At 39.6% G+C, this 13,122-nt stretch overlaps 1 protein-coding gene across 5 annotated transcripts in view; it reads right to left on the reverse strand.

Moving 5' to 3' along the window:
* Positions 1–12,677, reverse strand: part of OCIAD1 (OCIA domain containing 1) — a 28,152-nt gene extending 15,475 nt beyond the window's left edge. For 3 of the 5 annotated variants that reach the window (XM_030313890.1, XM_030313891.1, XM_030313892.1), the window contains exons 1-4: positions 12,516–12,598; positions 11,218–11,280; positions 10,734–10,814; positions 1,913–1,966 (exon numbers count right to left, since the gene is read on the reverse strand). In XM_030313890.1, the coding sequence (XP_030169750.1) occupies positions 1,913–1,966; positions 10,734–10,814; positions 11,218–11,275 (193 nt within the window). In that variant the 5' untranslated portion in view covers positions 11,276–11,280; positions 12,516–12,598. Of the gene's footprint in view, positions 1–1,912; positions 1,967–10,733; positions 10,815–11,217; positions 11,281–12,303; positions 12,445–12,515 lie in introns of those variants that run through there. The other 2 variants (XM_030313893.1, XM_030313889.1) reach the window with 2 other exon arrangements.
* Between the last annotated feature and the right edge of the window lie 445 nt (positions 12,678–13,122).

Raw genomic sequence — 13,122 nt, forward strand, 5'->3', positions numbered from 1 at the left:
GAGAGCGAGCGCAAGCAGGGGAGGTGCTGAGAGACAGGGAGATGAGGATCTGAGGCAAACTCTGTGCTGACAGCAGAGAGCCCAACATGGGGCTCGAACTCATGAACTGTGAGATCATGAATGGAGTGGAAGTTGGGCACTCAATCGACTGAGCCACCTAGGCACCCTCCAATCTCTTTCTTTGAGACTGACTTTTTTATTAGAATACTGCACCCAAAACAAATCTTTAATACAACAATAATAAAACATCTTAATCCTGGGAAAGTTACCTGAGTAATATATCATTCAATGTTGTTTTTTATATTTTTTATTCCAAATTATCAAAACCCTAAGAGTAACAACAAACTGACAGTTATTACACATATTATATAATAAACATGATTCCATAAACTAAGTTAAATCATTTTCAGCAATTCAATCTTTCTAAAAAATGGATAATGGAATTCTACTGTAAGGCTCCAGGCTCAGACATTAAGGACAATTACAGAGGCAGATTCTGGAACAATACTCTTGATTATGGTATGACTTTTGCAAATGAAACCACAGAGGCACAAACTGCGACTGATGACAAGTCAAATAATGAATCACCAAATGGTGACTAAGAATCCAGGAAGATTTTAGCTGTAAGAAAAATGTGCCTCCTAAGTTACAGGTTATAACAGTTTCAGTGGGATTCACCATATCCAGAAGCAGTTCTATCATGAAATATCTGCAACTAAAACAAGGGAATTTCTGCTTCAGTTAGCTGTATCATTAGTTATGTGTAGGATTAGTTATGTATAGGAGCAAGGCATTTCTAAGTCAAGCAGGGTGTTGGCTTCAGCAGCACATATACCAAGCCAAGCAGGTGCAAACAAACAAACAAACGAAACAGCAGGGGTGAGATTTTATTGTTAAAGCTAGAAGGTCTGTCTAAATGAGGAAGTACAATCTGATTCTCCTAACCACTACCACTTCTGCCTTAACCTTCAAGCTCTCCAGTCTCCTACTCTACTGAGGCTCAAAAGCTCCAAGAGTTTCCACCCTGTTCTGGGACACCTCATTCCAAGGATATATAGTTCACAAAATAAATGTAATAACCATCTAATTTTAACATGTGGATACTGAAAGACTTAAAAATTACACTCAATACCCACACATGAATGCACCGTAATATTCACACCAAGAGAATCTGGGACAAAAAGTGTCCCCCCACCTCTCCATACTATAAGACAAAGCTCTGGTTCAAGGAGCTAGGGAGCCACTGATCTTTAAGACAGTGTAGAAGAGTCACCTGAAGTTTGTTAAAACACAGATACCTGGGCTCTACCTTGAGATTCTGATTAAGGAGGTCTGGGATAGGGCCCATGAACTTGCATTTCTTTAAAAAAAAATTTCTTTTTATGTTTATTTTTTGAGAGAGAGAGACAGAGCACAAGCAGGGCAGGGGTAGAGGCAGAGGGAGACAGAGAATCTGAAGCAGGCTCCAGGCTCTGAGCTGTCAGCACACAGCCCGATGCGGGGCTCAAACTCACAGACTGCAAGATCATGACCTGAGCTAAAGTTGGACACTCAACCGACTGAGCCACCCAGGCGCCCCTGAATTTGCATTTCTAACAAGATCCTAGGTGACAGTGATGTCGATGGCCTTTCCCAGACCAGGTTTGTCTCTCTAGCTGTTTGCAAACCTTCTTCAGGTTTTTAGTTACTTTTCGCTCTTGTAGATTGTTAATGTTGCTACAGCAAAGGAAGACATCAAATTTTCAAATCAAGACATCTGAGTCTGTGGGTCCACAGAGACATAACTCTCCTGAGAAGTGTATCAGTGATCATGTTTAATACATTACACTTTATCTAAAAATGAGGAAAATAACATTTTAAAAAACATAATGATATCCAAAATGCTAAGTAAATTTGAAGTTTAAATATTTACCTTTACTAATTAATCCTTGAGTAATCAACATACTTGTTGCAGCCAAAGGCACAGCTAGAAGAGAAAAAAGAACTTGTCAACATCAACAAAACAGATTTTGTCCGAGTTCATTAGGAAAAATGTGTATCACTAAAACCATCTAGGAAGTATGTTGCACAATTAAGATCTTTAAAAAAAGATTTTTCATGGGGCGCCTGGGTGGCGCAGTCGGTTAAGCGTCCGACTTCAGCCAGGTCACGATCTCGCGGTCCGGGAGTTCGAGCCCCGCGTCAGGCTCTGGGCTGATGGCTCGGAGCCTGGAGCCTGTTTCCGATTCTGTGTCTCCCTCTCTCTCTGCCCCTCCCCTGTTCATGCTCTGTCTCTCTGTCCCAAAAATAAATAAAAAACGTTGGAAAAAAAATTAAAAAAAAAAAAAGAGGTGCTGAGACTAAGCACTGACTTTAAAAAAATAAAAAATAAAAAAATAAAATAAAATAAAATAAAAATAAAAAAAGATTTTTCCATTTTTAAAAGTTGTATTATACATAGTCAACAAAAACATAAAAGAAACATTTTAAGTTTAAGAAAATATTACAAAGCATTAAACAATATAATTCAACAACCATCTAGATTTGGCTTTAAAAGAACCATTCATTAGTATCAATTAAGACAACACAGTAAATAGTGACTAAAAACTCTGCATTCGGTAAGAAGGAATACATTAACAAGAGGCAAGAAGTATTATTACAAATAAGAGCCACTACTGAATAATTACTCAACTCCATGGACCGTGCTAAGCACCTTACGTACATTTTCTCACTTACTTTTCACTATCTCTGTAACGTACAGTACTTTTTATTACCACCTTTTAAAGATATGGAAACTGAAGCTTAGCGATGTTAAGTAATTTGCTCAAGGCCATACAGCTACTTCAATGGCAGGTTCCAGATTCTAATAGTCTGTCTCTCATACCAGACCTCAATCTTTCAAGTTCTAAAGTACGCTGCATGAACCAAAACACAAAATGTTATTTGTCTACAATTATACTGTGGCTGAGGCAAGAACAAGCATAGATTTTTCTTCTAAACCAGTGAATTCCTTAAAACTACATGAAATATTATATATTACAAAATATTAGTGTCAACTACATTAAAAAAAAAGTATATATGTATATATACGCGTATGAATCCAGGCTGAAAAATCCAAAGCTCTCCATTAGAATCTCAAAGGCGCTCATAATTTAAAAATCACTGTTTTCAACACCAGCACTACCCAACAGAATTTTCTGTGATGATGGCAATAGCCTGTATCCATGTTTTCCAGTTAGTGTGCGGAAAAGGTTTAAAATAGGAACCCTGAGACTATCCTTTTTCATTTATGTATTTATTAAAAAAATGTTTTTTATGTTTTATTGATTTTTGAGAGAGTGACAGTGTGAGCTGGGGAGGGGCAGAAAGAAAGGGAGACATAGAAACTGAAGCAGGCTCCAAGTGGTCAGCACAGAGCCACATGTGGGGCTGGAACTCATGAACCTCGAGATCATGACGTGAGCAGTCGGACACTTAACCAACGGGAGCCACCCAGGCGCCCTGAGACTGATACTCTTAAGAAGACCTCCTTATAAGGTCCTTGGCTGATACGTGGGCATCTAACTGGTAAACAGTTCCCTGTGAGTGATCTAAAACTTTACCTGAATGGTAAGTGGCTCACTGCACCTAAACTGCTAATGCAAATACACTTGCTTTCCTTAGGAGACTCTGGAATTTTGGTACCTTCTAGACTGAGGGTGTGGGTGTGTGACCAGCCCCCAGTAAAAACCCCAGGCACTGAGTCTATTGAGATTCCTCGACAGGTAACACTTTATTCGTGTTATCCCAACTCCTAGCTGGAGAAACTTACATGCCCTTTAGTGTGTGACTCCACTATCAGAGGAGCCTTGGAAGCCTTGCCCTGGTACCCCTGGTCTCCTCTGGAGTTCACCCCATATTCCTTTCCTTTTGTTGATTTTGCCTTGTATCCTTTCTGTTATTTTAAATTTAAATAGCTACATGTGGCTGCTACCTTGAACAACACAGTTCCAGACCAGGGGCTGGGAAACATTCTGTAAAGAGCTAGAGGTAAATATTTTAGGTTTTGTGGGCCCCAGGTCTCTCTGTCCCATCTACTCAACTTTTAAAGCAAAAGCACCAAAACAATACTAAACAAATGAACACAGATGTAGTCCACTAAAACATTATTTATGGATGCAAAAACATAAATTTCATGTAATTTTCACATGTAACAAAATATTCTTTTCTTTTTTTTCAACTATTTAAAACTAAACACATAAAAACTATTCTCAGCCCAGAGCCATACAAAAACAGATTTGGCCCTTTTAGGCTATGGTTTGTTCAACTCTGATCTAGAATACATGAACAATTTAAGAACTAAGGTAATTAAGATGTTCAAATTATTAGAGATTGCATGATCAAAATCCATAAAGTTAGAAGAGGGCATTAGCTTTGCCATCAGAAACAATCTGCAGGAACCCTAAGGTTTGAATCCCTAGTCTACTACTTACAAATGGATTTCACCTTTGCTAGAAAAATGCTTTAAGATTCATTAAAATACCTTCAGGTATTTTCATTTAAAGTTTTTTGAAAGATAAGTCCGTTTTAATTATAGCATCAGTACAATTTATAATCATTCTTTTCCTTCAGCTTGATTCAAGAATTGCAACATGAAGGATTCAAGAATCATACAAGAATAAAAAGTGTTGAGTCAGTTGGCCGTCTCTACAAAGGACAATGCTATCCCCATTTCACTGTCCTTAGGCCAACATGGTATAATGCAAAGAGTAAGTTTGGTTAAGAAGATTCTAGTACTGGGGCGCCTGGGTGGCTTAGTCGGCTAAGCGTCCAACTTCGGTTCAGGTCATGATCCCACACTTTGTGAGTTCAAGCCCCACGATGGACTCTGTGCTGACAGCTCAGAGCCTGGAGCCTGCTTAGGATTCTGTGTCTCATTCTCTCTCTGCCCCTCCCCGTCTCGTGCTCTGTCTCTCTCAAAACTAAATAAACGTTAAAAAAAACAAAAACAAAAGATTCTAGTACTAGTTTTGCCATTCACCACTATGTCTTTGCATAAATCTCTTAACTTCTTTTAATGTTATAAAGGATAACGGTTTAGAACTAGGGTCTCTCTGGAGCGCCTGTGTGGCTCAGTGGGTTAAGAGTCTGACTCGATTTCACATCATTGGTGAGATCAAGCCCGATGTTGGGCTCTGCACTGGCAGCTTGGAAGCTGCTTGGGATTCTCTCTCCCTCTCTCTCTGTCCCTCCCCTACTAGTGCAAACTCACACTCTCCCTCTCTCAAAATAAATAAACTTAAAACAAAAAAAAAAAAAAGAGGGGCACCTAGGGGGCTCAGTTGGTTGAGCGTCTGACTTTGGCCCAGGTCATGATCTTGTGGTTCACAAATTTGAGCCCCACATTGGGCTCTGTGCTGACAGCTCGGAGCCTGGAACCTGCTTTGGACTCTATGTCTCACGGTCTCTGCCCCTCCCCCACTCACGCTCAGTGTCTCTCTCTCTGTCTCAAAAATAATTCAAAAAATTAAAAAAAAAAAAGAATTAAGGTCTAATTCACGTATTCTATCACAGTAAAAGGGAACGGTAAACTGAAACAGACTTCAGAGATTTCTAGTCTTTAACTGGAGTAAAGGGATACTCAGAAAAAGTCATGTGCCCAAAGCAACACAGATAGGTAGTTTGTGGTAGAGCTGAAACTAAAACCCAAGTCTCTTGGCTCCCTGGTCCATGGCCTTATTCCACTGTGGTACATGACTCCTATTTCAAGATCTGGCCCTTGGGCTATGGTTCCCTCAACTCCCGCAACTCTATTTACTCTATTTGCTCTATTGTGTCAAGTGGCACCTGACTGGCTCAGGTCATGAACTCACAAGGTTTGTGAGCTGAAGCCTCACATCAGGCTTACTGCTGTCAGCTGCCGTCAGCACAGAGCCAGCTTCGGATCCTGTCCCCCTTTCTCTCTGACCCTCCCTTGTACACACGCTCTCTCTCAAAATTAAACATTAAAAAATAATAATAATCTGTTTCTTTTGGCAAATGAATAATACTGCTGACTGAAAGCTATTTTGCATTATGACCACAGTCCCAACCATATCCAATACAAGGACTCCTAAAATTCCTTAAACTATTCTCCTCTTACAATAGCAAAATGCCACACTAAATTCATAATAGTACCCAACTGAACCTTTTATTTCATTAATCACAGTAACATTAACTATTTAATAAAGAAAACACCTACAAAATAAATTGAATTAATCCCCATAATAATCCCATGAAATTAGTTGTTATTTCCATTTCACAGATAAGGAAACTGAGGCATACAGGCATCAGGTACTTGCCCAAAATCTCATAGCTAATAAATAAATGATGGGGCTGGGATTTGGATCCAGACAAGGGACCAAAGTCTATACTCATCATTCACTATACTGTTTCATTAAAAAACCAGTAGAACACATGTATATGATCCACAAAATCCATAAATGATGCATAAAACCAGTATGAATTCATACATCTTTTCAATAATAGAGACTTAGAACTACTATAACATGTAATACACACTAAACTGACCCTCTTATGTATATTCTTTCATTACCTGTATGTTTGGGCAGGGGTATAGCCATTTTTTTGTTAGTGCATAGGGCCACAATGTCAAGCAACTAGAAGTAAGATCCCTTCACAGCTATACTTTAAAATGACCCCTAGACCAAATCTAATTTTAAACCAAGATGAATATATTTAATTGATCTAAAAATTATGTAAAAATTACCTTAGTAAGTACTTTTTCTACCCATTCCTATTTTCATCACACCTTTTTTTAAAAATCACTGGACATAAGATGATACTCCCCAAAGTAACATGGATTCCATGAATTCATTTATATGTTAACAACATCACATATTGCATATTTAACATATGTTAAACACACACGTCCTTATATGAAGATACAAATGTTAATGTACAAAACTCCCTGATGCATGACTGTTAGTTCTCCTGGTAATTGTACACTGAACTGCCTATCATCTGTGGCTACAGCCAAGGTTCTGTTTTCTATATTTGATGTTATTACAATATGCAACACCTAGCCTATCTCTGTTTTAAAAATAATCATTATTAATGTACTCATATAAATTATTCAGTAATTTCCCAGTAACTCATATATGGTATATAACTAATGAGCTGGGTTTTAGCCTCTCCTTATTACATGCTTTCTAACTTGTGATTACTGGGTTTTTTTTTTTAAGATTTTATTTTTAAGTAGTCTCTACACCCAACATGGGGCTCAAACTCAAAACCCTGAGATCAAGAGTCACATGTTCTATCTACCAACAGAGCTGGCCAGGCACCCTGTGATTAATCTGTTTTAATACACAGAATTAATTACTGAGGCTTCTATTATTCATACACTACATGCCCTACTTTTAACAGCCAGGCATATATGAGTACTCTGCCTATTGATCACTGTTCTTCAATACTTTCAGCATAATGCTGTCAGAGCTATTTAGAATGTTAAACTTGTATAGGAACATGAATTTATCATCCAGAAATCTATCTAGACACCGTAGTAGCCATGTGGCCATGAGCCTAACATTACAATGATCTCAAAACCCCATGTACCAGACTGGTCTTTTCCTTAATTCTGTGTCAACAACAGACTTGAAAACAGATCACTTTATCTACTCTATGCAATCTACAAAGATAAAATATATGTTGCCAGAGTACAATTATGTTCCCAGAGAAATTATTCCCAAACTATGAGCCGTGAAAACCTTTTACAAGTCTTTGATCCATGATGACAATGAATCTAAAACAATTCTTCTCATCTGCAGATGCATCATCATCTAATTCTTACTCAGGTTCTTTCTAGCTTGAAAGCTCTGTAAGTCTCTGAATATTAGACTGAAGACAAAAGGCACAAGATTATGAGAGCTCCTATTATCTTCTTGGTCTTTGTTAATTCTTTTACCACCACTTGTTCCCTTACCCATGGGTACTACCCAAATTGATCATGTATTCTACCATTCCTACATATTAACTACATGACAGGTACTATTATCAGTTTTACTCTTTTATTTCTATACTTAATTCCTTGAATTCGCTAATATAACACACCTCAAACCCTAATTTCTCACATACTCCTTTGCTTCTCTCTAGTTGCTTACAGATCTTCCACAATCAAATGTTACAGCAGGAAATCAAAGTGCAACTAAATGTTTCCTCCTTCCAACAGGAACTCTCTCAAACTACTTTTTAATCAGTAATGCCATCATTAGTTGGTCTCCTAATTTGGACATCTGAAGTTAATACACCCTATTGTCAGTTTGTTTAAAAACCATGTTATGTATCCTTTAAAAAAAATCTTCCAGGGGGCACCTGGGTGGCTTGGTCATCAACTACTGATTTCGACTTGTCATGATCTCAGCTTGGGAGTTCGAGCCCCACATCAGGCTCCAAGCTGACAGTGCAGACTGCTTGGGATTCTCCTTCTCTCTCTCTCTCAAAATAAATAAATAAACTTAAAAAATCTTCCAATGCCATCCCACCTGCCCTAGTCCAAATGACACCACAATCAATGACATCTCCTCACTGACCGTACGTCTGATACAATTTCAAAAGCTCGTAACAGATTTCACAAAGTACAACTTATCCTTCTAACCTGTCCTGCAACCCTGGTACCTAATCTTCCTTTTAAAAATTTACAAACCAGATGAACATAAGGGAAGAGAAGCAAAAATAATATAAAAACAGGGAGGGGAACAAAACATAAGATGACTCTTAAATATGGAGAACAAACAGAGGGTTACTGGAGGGGTTGTGGGAGGGGGATGGGCTAAATGGGTAAGGGGCATTAAGGAACCTGCTCCTGAAATCATTGTTGCACTATATGCTAACTAACTTGGATGTAAACTAAAAACATAAATTAAATAAAAAAAATAATTTAAAAAAACTTACAAACCAACCCCTTGGCCCTAAAACCGAAAGAATATAATGAACCAAATCTTTAACTTCCTGGTATTATGTTCATTTTCTATCCCCAGCAAAAGATCTCTATTCCAATCAGTTCAACCTCAAGTCTCCAACAGAGATCAAGTTATTGTAGACTCTGCCTTTGTTCACTATTCCTTTCATCTAAATGTTCCTCCAACATTCTTCATTTACCTCAAGTCCTATTAGTTGTTAAGACCCATTTGTTTACTAAGGCCTTTTTTAGTTAAATCAACTCCAATTAATTCATCCCTTTTTAAAATTCCTACAGTCATTTTTTAAAATTCCTACAGTCATCATGTACTTAATGTTTCCGTAAGTGTTTCATGTGCTATCATTGTCTCAATTACAACAAAAACTACTTTAGGACAAGACTAGATCTCATAAAATTTAAATGCCAGGCCAACTGGTGAAAATATACATCTTCTTTAATTATTTAAGTTACCTCCCTTTCTAAAATTCCCTTCTACTTTTTTGGTAGAATTACTTTATCTGAAAGGACTTCAGTGACCAGATGAAGCAACTCTAGGATTCTGTTCCAAAGTTAAGACTCCGTTTTGTTGCTTTCAACATAATCCCTGTATTTATTTATTTATTTATTATTATTTTAAATGTTTGTATTTGAGAAAGAGAGAGTACTGAAGTAGGGGAGGGGCAGAGAGGGAGGGAGACAGAATCAGAAGCAGGCTCCAGGCTCTGAGCTGTCAGCACAGAGCCCGACACGGGGCTCGAACCTACAAACCATGACATCATGACCTGAGCCAAAGTCGCCACCCAACGGACTGAGCCACCCAGGCGCCCCGTATAATCCCTGTATTTAAAAAACAAAATCCTCACGGATAAGGTCTCTAGTCAAAAATCCGCTAGTAGTGTGACAGCATTTCAGAATGATAAAGTGGAAACTGACTAGGTTTTATCATGTAAGTTAGGAATCTTAAGAGTTAAAATCACAAGCTTCTGTCTCAGACAGACCTGGCTTCAAGTCCAGACATAACAACTGATCAGCTGTGTAACACTGGGTAATTCATTTAACATCTCTAAATCTTAATTTCTTCATCTGTAAGGTGAGGGTAATAGTTATCAATCTTACTGGGTTGTTTTTATATAATCCATGTACACTCAGTAAATGCTAGCTATTATTGTCACCAACAGAATTAACTCATAGTTTTGAATAAACTTTCTAAACATTATTACTTTAAACATACACAATTCATTTTCCTTAATCAACCTCTTTTAGCAATAATCATACCATACCAAAAGCATGCCATTTTTTTCCATATGAAGTCAAAATAATTTCAGGTACTAAAAGTCAAATTTTGGGGTCGCCCAGGTAGCTCAGTTGGTTAAGTGTCCAACTCTTGATTTCGGTTCCAGGTTCATGAGATTGAACCCGGCGCCTGGCTCTACACTGGCAGCACAGAAGGGCTTGGAATTCTCTCTCTCTCTCTGCCCCCTACACTCGTGTGTGCACACGCATTCTCTCTCAAAATAAATAAACATTAAAAAAAAGTCATGGGGCGCCTGGGTGGCTCAGTCAGTTAAGCATCCAACTTCAGCTCAGGTCATGATCTGACGGTTTGTGAGTTTGAGCCCCATGTCAGGCTCTGTGCTGACCTCTTGGAGCCTGGAGCCTGCTTTGGATTCTGTGTCTCCCTCTCTCTCTGTTCTTCCCCCACTTGATCGTGTGCGTGCTCTCTCTCTCTCTCTCAAAAACAAATAAAGATTATAAAAAAGGTGTTGTTTTTTTTTTTAAAAAGGTCACATTTTATTGATTAGAAAATTTAACTTACATCTGAACCAGAAGCTTTCATCATTGCACTCTGCGAAGACTCTTCTTTCTTCCTCGGTTGGAATGTAATCAGCCCCTATGTCTTTGTACCAAGGAAAATTGGCAAACGTTAAAGTGCTCATGGAAAAGCTAAGCCTAAAAATTTAATTTAGTCTGGACATTAACAAAACACGCTTTTTTTTAAACGAAGTAATGAAACAACTGGCTTGTAAACTTTTAACAAACTGTGCCTTCAAACAGGAGTTAGTGCTATTATCTACTAATCAGGACTAGCTACATAATGTGGTGGTCCAGTGCAAAATGAAAATATGGAACCACTGTTCAAATTATGAAGAACTTCAAATGGCAACACATCATTCAACCAAGTGTGTGTGACTGCACTGGTCACATACTCAAGCAGCCAGTCCAGTTGCTATTATTCAAGGCAGGGAGCTTTTCTACATGGAAAGTGCTTCTAAATACAAACATTTAATATTGATAATTACGGGGAATTGGTCTTGGAACTTCTGCATTCGGCTCTCGAAAATCAGCCCTCCCATTCATTTTTCCTGCATCAAAAACAGTTAAGTATTAGAAATGACGAGATATACCAAAATAAATTAAGATAGTAAAATCACTAGTCTACATGGCAATCAAGAAACAAATATTTACTAAACACTACTACATCTGAAGTACTTGATGTAATAAAAATAGTCACCTAAATAAAGAAGTCACAGACCTATTAACTAATTTGGAACTGATTGTTCATCTTAGGTCCCTTAAATGAAAAAAGAGCAATAGGGCCTTTATAAATATTTATCAACAGATTACCTCAAATTAAGATATAAAAGGATATCGATAAAAGACACATTTTTCCTCCTGAATCTGGTTATTTCACATTATCCTATGTTTTAAACCTTCCAGACATAGAAGAGGAAAAAATCTCAAAAGTCATTTCTGGGATTCCATTTTTAAAAAATGAAATAATCATCGGGGAAGATACAACCACTCCCACAAGGCACTACTCCACAAAAACTGAATAACAAAGACGTCACACCCTTCTCCGTAGGGTTAAAAGCTAACAGAAAATTCTGTATTCTCCAAACTTTTCTCGCTCCCTGGGCAAACATTTCAAGAACATATATATTTTTATTTACTGTTGTTTTTTTTTAACCCATTCCTCAAGACTTAAAAGACAAACAGATTCGATAACTGCGTATTTGATAAAGTGCTCACACAGGGTGATTATTCCATCTTAAAAACCATTTATGTAAAAATGGGAAATGGCATTACGATTAGGATAGCAACTGAGGCCCTTGCATATTTCACTCACTCGGTAAACCTACATGTCAATCCCTTGGCTAGGAAAAAAAGGATACATGAAGTCTGCTAAACAGACTACTTCCATCCTGCAACAACAATTAAAAGTGAAACCTGATTTCCTGTAACTGCATACTACCTAGAAACCCTAGAGACACGCTGACAACACAATTTTTACCTCTTAATCCCCCTAAGACCCCTGAACTGAACCCTCGTCGGCCTAACGTCGGTTCCCGCACTCCATCCCCCACCACCATATCGACGTCTCGCACCTGCCAACACCCCAGTACACACGTTCGTCACCACGAATCACTCCCTCGCCTCCCCCGGGCACCCGCACTCCGAAGCCCGAGAGCCAACGCGCGATCCGCCAACCCTCGCAGGCGGGAAAATGGCGGAAGGTGCAGGATAGCGGCTGGCCGCGCGGAGGTGGTGAGTGGGCAGGTTGGGGCGGCGTGGGGGCTCTTTGCGTCACCTCACCCACCTCCTGACGACAGCGGCGAGCGACGGTGCGGCGAGTCCGGGCGATCGGGGGCAGAAAGCCTGGAAAGGCCAAGAGAGGGGAAGGCGCGCGGGGCTGCACCGCAGCAGAGTTGGGGGGTGGGGAGCAGACAACAACTTGGCCTCCAAGAAGTCACCCAAATACGGGATCAAAATGACCGCGACCCGGAAGCACTGGCGACCTGCGGAAGGAAATGACGTCAAGACCCCCCCGCTGCGGCATCCAAACGCTAGCTGCCTCGGAGTGGACGCCGGCGCGGGCGCCTGTCGGCACCGCCCCCTCTGCTAGTCCCTCCTCCCTTCACCCCCAGGCCGCGGCGCTCGCGAGCTACAGTGCGGCTGCGCGCGCCACCACTGCGGGTCAGGAGTCCCGCCCCGCCCCCTTCCTGACTGCCGCGGGACGTTTGGCCTCAGGCTCCTGTGACGCACCTGTCATCTTCCGGTGACCGGCTGACGGGAAAGTTCAGGAACACCTTCTCATCCCCTAGTTGAGATAACCGATTTTTCTTGGATTTCTCTGGTTTGGGGCTTTACACAATTTATTTCATTCTTTGAAAGTGGTGGAAAGTAATTACTAAGCATGCGTACTT

The sequence above is a fragment of the Lynx canadensis genome, chromosome B1 (genome assembly GCF_007474595.2).
Source record: "Lynx canadensis isolate LIC74 chromosome B1, mLynCan4.pri.v2, whole genome shotgun sequence".
Classification (NCBI taxonomy): Eukaryota; Metazoa; Chordata; class Mammalia; order Carnivora; family Felidae; genus Lynx; species Lynx canadensis.